General features: G+C 42.9%; 1 protein-coding gene across 1 annotated transcript in view; it reads right to left on the minus strand.

Annotated features, from left to right (window-relative positions):
• PLCH1 (phospholipase C eta 1) overlaps positions 1 to 6,353 on the minus strand; it is a 220,113-nt gene that overhangs the window by 184,239 nt on the left and 29,521 nt on the right. The window contains exon 2 of the mRNA XM_012807817.2: positions 4,233 to 4,351. Coding sequence (XP_012663271.2) covers positions 4,233 to 4,311 — 79 coding nt within the window. The 5' untranslated portion in view covers positions 4,312 to 4,351. The remainder of the gene's footprint in view (positions 1 to 4,232; positions 4,352 to 6,353) is intronic.

Genomic DNA, 6,353 nt, shown 5'->3' on the forward strand with positions numbered 1-6,353 from the left:
AAAAGAAAGAAGTTGTGAAACAAAGTAGAAGCATATATAAGGCAACTTTTTGAAGTCATACTGAAAAAATATTTAACTTTAAAGTTAACTACCCTTAACTTTATCCCATGAGATACTCATAATTCAACTCAAAAAAGTTTTCTAGTCTAAATTTGTGATGGTCACTCAGAAATATTCATTTCACATCAGGATAACGACAGAAACGAGAAGTTGGGATGACACCATAATAACTTACAAGACAGCAATTAACATTTTCCCAATATGACAATTATAACTGGCAGTGTGTGCAAACAAACACCAAGTCACCTTCAACCATGTTTCATTAAGGAGCTCAAATGTTTGGAAAAGCTTATGTACATAAGAAATTGCACGCATTAATTGCAAATCCACTGATTGTTGGTTTAAGAACCAAGACTACGTTCCGGGTCATAAAGAAATACTGCGATCACTGAAAGCAAGAGAAATAGCTGAAACTAAAGGTAGTTTTCAAATCAGGATAATTCACAAAAGTACAAACCATTAAGGTAGAGTTCATATGCCTAAAACATTTTTTGCCCAAGTTTTGTTTTTTTCTTACTACGAACATATCAAAAGAATAATGATCACACAGGGAAAACCCCAGCAATCAGCTTCTTTGATAGATTGTTAATCTTGTTTGGATTCAACAGGCTCCCTAAAAATCTGGGCAAAAGATAGGAGTGAAATATAAAAATTCATCATTCCGAACAGAGTTCTCGTCACTGAACACAGAACTCACGCAGGCCGTTTCTGTCAGCCCGCAGACAGCATTTCCGAACTTTGCCAGCTAATTCCTTGCTACATCAGAAGTGCTGTGAAGGTGAAAGAGGAGCCAGAAGCCCAGTCAGAGACAGACCATCCCCGGGGGGTTTAATAGTCCCTCTCTCTTTGGGTTGTGGGATATGGGGCAATATTCTAAATCGTTTCCAATGAGAATATTCCACTCCTAGAAGCAGAAGATGAGGCTCCGAATATGCTTTACGAACTGTGAAGCTACACAAATGTTCCATTTTTATTTTTACTTCTATTGACCATTTTAGCCCACAGAGTTCTCATTTCATGTGGCTTTTTTCTCCTGAGAACAGTGCCTAAGTCTGTCTGGAGAAAGAGAATCTGGCAGGCACAATTTGCACATCCAAGTCTGCATTTTCCAAAAGTCTGTTATCTTGGTTCTTTTCTGTTCTAAGGGAAGAGGTTTTGTGTCTTTGGGTTGGTCTGGTTATAGAAGGACAGTTTTCAACACAAACAAGGCGAGGCCAAGTCAGTAAACAAAGTCAGATCAGACCATGCTCCAGAAGCCCTGCAACTGGACTCTGGCATTTCCAACTCCACATATCCCGCGCTCTCTCTTCTCCCAGAAATGTTCCGAAATCCTCCACCAAGTTGTTATCAGTGCAACGCCTTTGGTTTAAAATACCCCAAGATTTCTCTTCTTAAGTTAAGTAAATGCCTATCTTTAACAGACATTAATTTCTGCAGAGGAAAGCAGAAGGCATCTTCCATTCCTGAATTACAGCATATCCCTAGCCATGGAAATCCAAAATGATAATTTACTCTTTCAGAAATACATAAAGCTATGGCTGTATTATAAATGAGTGGAATTATAATTCTAATTGACTTTGACCCTTTTAATCTTGGATTTACTATCTCTAAATCCTTTCAAAAAAGTAATTCCTGAATGCAGTGAAGTAACCAATTCAGATTTTAAATATTATAGTGCCCCCTTGTGTCTCTTGTGTTAAGTGAAAATATAGCTCTTGAAATACAGTAATTGTCATTCTAAGAAATACTTCAATGGAATCTCAGAGATCAGAACTAGAAAGAGTCCCCAGAATCGTAAAGGTCAGTACGTTTATTTCACAGAAAATAGAACCGAGTTACTGAAGGTCATATAACTTGCCTAAGATCACATGCCAGTCAATAATAAAGCAAATACTGTCAAGTAGAACTTAAACTTCTCAGAATGTTAATTTTTTTTTTCAGAGACAGAGTCTCATTTTATTGCCCTCAGTAGAGTGCCCTGGCAGCGTCACACAGCTCACAGCGACCTCCAGCTCCTGGGCTTAGGTGATTCTCTTGCCTCAGCCTCCCAAGTAGCTGGGACTACAGGCACCCGCCACAACGCCCGGCTACTTTTTGTTGCAGTTTGGCCGGGACTGAGTTTGAACCCGCCACCCTCAGTATATGAGGCTGGCGCTCTACTCACTGAGCCACAGGCACTGCCCCAGAATGTTAATTTTTCTATTAAAATGGAGAAGGCACCTTGGAAGAAGAGAAATGATGAGGCTTTGTAGTTGGGCTCATCAGAGTTTGAATTTCAGGTCATTCCTTCCTAACCTCCCCAAGTTCTAGTTCCCCCTTAGGACTAACAGCTATTGCAAAGATGTTGAAATTGTCCAGTCTGACAGTGTTCGTCAAGCCCTTTGCATAGTGATCAGTAATTTAACTATAAAAATAACTATAACCATAAAAATATACAGGAAATTGTTTTTAAATTACACACTTAGAAATCTCTGGATAAAGACATTCTAAAGTACTGAAAACAATGAGTTTAAGGCGTTTAAGTCTGAATTTTTTTAATTTGGCATAAAATAAAGCTAATGCCTATTATTCTTCAATTACTTTTTAATTTCTTTTTTTTTTTTTTTTTTTTTGAGACAGAGTCTCCCTTTGTTGCCCTCGATAGAGTGCCATGGGATCACGGTTCACAGCAACTGCAAACACTTGGGCTTAAGCGATTCTCTCACCTCAGCCTCCCAAGTAGCTGGGACTACAGGCACCTTCCACGTTGCCCAGCTATTTTTAGAGACAAGATCTGGAGCTGGCTCAGGCTGGTCTCCAACCTGTGAGCTCAGGTAATCCTCCCTCCTCAGCCTCCCAAGTACTGGGAATACAGGCATGAGCCACTGCACCTGGCCCAACTACTTTTCTTAATCCAGACAAAGTTGTAACAGAAAATACCACATAACAAACCCCGTGTGAGAGATGAGACAATGGACAGGACCTAGGATGAAGTTCAGAGAAAAGCGAAGTGCAACTTCATCAGTACCACGGTGTTAAGTCAGGTTCCCCATCTCCTCTGTCAAGGGCTCTTCACCAACGCAGGGGCAAGAGAGCCAGCCTGAAACGCTGGAGGCAGGAACTTTCCTTCTGACCTTGACAATACACGATTAGCTACGTCAGCTTGGGTGGTCATTTTATCTCTGTTTCTCCTTCTCCGTCTAGAAAGTGAAGTCACCTTCTACCTCGGAAGGTCTGATGGTGAAGGTATAAAATGAATGTTGGAGAAACACTGTAAACACAGGAGTGCTCGATAAAGTAAGGTCAAGTTTCTTATCTTTAAGGCAATAATAAACAGTAAGCATGTCACAAAAATGGAGACGACCTTAGAACCAACCAACCTTAGACAGGCGGAAGCAGCTTAGACTGTTAAGCCGCACGCTGCTCCCCATAAGCTATCTCCTCCCTCCCCGGTTCCCCCAGCTTCTGATGGCGATCACTCCAAAACTTCTGGTTCCACATAAATCTTTACCTTTTAAGTCAACTTCACTCAAGGACATTGATAACGCTTATCCCTGACAGCATACCACTAAACAAACAGATACTAGCAGGCTAAAGGCAATTCATCTCAGATTGCTGCAAAAACGACTAATATTGATTATTCTCTGATTCGGCTGCAGTAATTCCCCCGTAGTGATGGTGGTGAAATGCTGTCAACGGGTCTGTTCTGTTTCTACAGGTGGCCTGATATGCAGAGAAGTGTTACTGCTCCAAAAGACGGCAATAAAAGTGGTGGACTTCTTTTCAGTAAGTGTGTGAAGTAGGCGGCCATAAGCCCCTGGGAAGCCTCTTACCATACTGATAAGCACAGACTGGAGACCCACAAATACTAGCTGATCGCTTACTATGGGCTGACGCCAAAATAACAAATGTCACGAAGGGATATCACCGGAGGTGACAGGGTAGGAGAAGAGGGAAGGTACTGATGTAAAGAGATGACACAGTCACTGCTGTCTGTGGAGGTGGGGCACAGTGGTTGCAACTGTGTGTAACGCGCGCCATGGAGACTTCTCGGGTAATTATCCAGAAAGGAGCTAACTCGAGCTCTTGGTTCATTCCAGCAAGTGTACCGCCTTTGCATCCAGAATGCTGGAATAAAAGTGCGTCGGAAACAGAACAAAAGATGCAACTGCACAGAAACAGGAGCCGCTCACCGTGAAACACGCTGTTGTCGGCCAGAAAGTGCCTGCGGTACTGCACACAGCGCCTCTTCTCCGAGCTCCAGTAACTCATTGTCCGAAGGCTCCTGGCGCAGCATCAAAACCAAATTGCCCTGTCAAGGGAAACAGAATGAGACGAAAATGAAGAAAACGGCGGCCACACGCTCACATTGGTGGCAAATGCCACCGGTTGCCCAGCAGCACAGGGCAACACATACAGCTTAGAGCTTCTCCTCGGGCAGCACTAGAATCTTCCAGGCCCTATGAAACAAATTCCCCACAAGTCTTCCCAGGGGCTAGAATGTCATTTAGCTTATCAAACTGCACTTTTCAGGGCTCAGAGTTACTGCTGTCCCCAGGGAAAATATATCTACCATCAGGGAGCAAGTTTCAGGACTGGTTTGTGCGCTCCAGGCTTCACCCCTGTTAGGTCAGGGCACACACCAGGCCATGCCGGGAACTTTTCAGGAAATTTTGCTTGCAGGTGAGGAGGCGACTAACCGAAAGGAAGCTATCGTTCCAGTTGCCGAATTTTGTGTTGGTGCACTTTCCACGTGTCCGTGGCCAAACACAGTCACAAATCATGCCTTTCTATTTTTAGTTCATTATGGGTGTCCATTTAGGATTACTAGAACCTGCATCTACCCGGCCGAACAGGCCTCAGTGGGGTAGACCAGCAGTGCCTATGCTCCCTACCACTTGGCCCTCCAAGAGACACAGAGAAACACAGGATGGCTAGAGCGAGGATTTGAAAGGCAGAGATGTGAGTTGATGAATTAAACTCCTCCAAAGCCGATGTGCATAACCCTGAACAAGCCTCCTTTGTGCACAGGATTTGGCTAAAGCAACTTTTCAGGATTCCAACCTCCTTTCTGTTCACACGATACAGCCAGGCAAAACCAAGCGAGGCTGGCGTGGAGTTAAAACCCACAGGTGGGAAACAATTTGTCGTCTGTCCTATTAAAGCAATCTAGAGTTTTGTAAAAGTACCCCAGGATGAAGTCAGCCACTTAGCAAAAAAAATAAATTATCAAAGCACTGTCTATTCATTAAGAGAACAATTGGTGAAGGCTCCTGGAGCTTTGGGGAGCTTCTCCTGGCGACCCTGGCGCCCATTCTTAACCATCCCCAACCAGGATCTGAACTCCAATCTGTCCTACCTTAACTCTGCCTGCAGCCTGACGCCCTGCTTCCTGCCTCCTCCACAACTGGCTAAATCTGACCACTCACCCTGCTCCCTGAGGCCGAGGGAGACTGACCACTGTAAGTTAAGTTGTAAAACACAACAGAAAATAGCCAGTTATGAAAACAACTGCACTTGGGCCCACCCCTCGTAACACATTCTACAAAGATCTCGTCTTTTAAAAAAGTATTTTTAGTTCCATAAATAATTCATTTGAATACATATGTTCATTAATGTTTTTAAAAGTTCTAATAACACTGAAATTTAAATTTTTAAAAATTTTAAAAGGACTCTCTTCTTCCCTCATGTCATATCCCTCTCCTAGAATGATCGCTTTTGTTTGGTGTGTATTATTCTGGTTATTTTCCTTTAACTTTACATATCTATACATGCATATAATTTGAAGATTTCATCTCATCAGGATCTGCTTCTGACACCACTTATCAGGGCCTCGACTGGCCAAGTCTCAGGCTTAGGTAAGTTCCATATGTGAACTGCTAAGCTACCTTGCTCAGGAACAGTTTCTCTTAGGTGCTTGAGGGCTATCTACTTTAGATAGACAGAGAGAGAGAGATCTTAGAGTAAGGCAGTCTTCTTAGAACACATAGATCTTAGTCTTTAGCAGAGAGATACCATGCTGGCGTTGTGCAGGCAGGAGAGGAGACAGAGTCAGAGTAAGCGTGTCTGTGATAGAATGCGCATGCCTTCTCCTCCAGACTAATATAAGGCTGCCAATTCACCAATGCTCTCATCTCGTGAGCTCTCATGCTTGTTTGGAGTGCTAAATCCCTCCCCGTGCCCTTTCCACCAAGGTGTTCCATTACAGGTATTTCTTATAACTCTCTCCTCCTAGCCATAGGCTATACGGGCTGCTACAATGTGTTATTCAAGAATTAGAAATAATTTTAAGTAATAACAGTAGTAGCTATTTC

This window comes from Otolemur garnettii, unplaced genomic scaffold (genome assembly GCF_000181295.1).
Source record: "Otolemur garnettii isolate 467f Iridium unplaced genomic scaffold, OtoGar3 scaffold00076, whole genome shotgun sequence".
Lineage (NCBI taxonomy): Eukaryota > Metazoa > Chordata > Mammalia > Primates > Galagidae > Otolemur > Otolemur garnettii.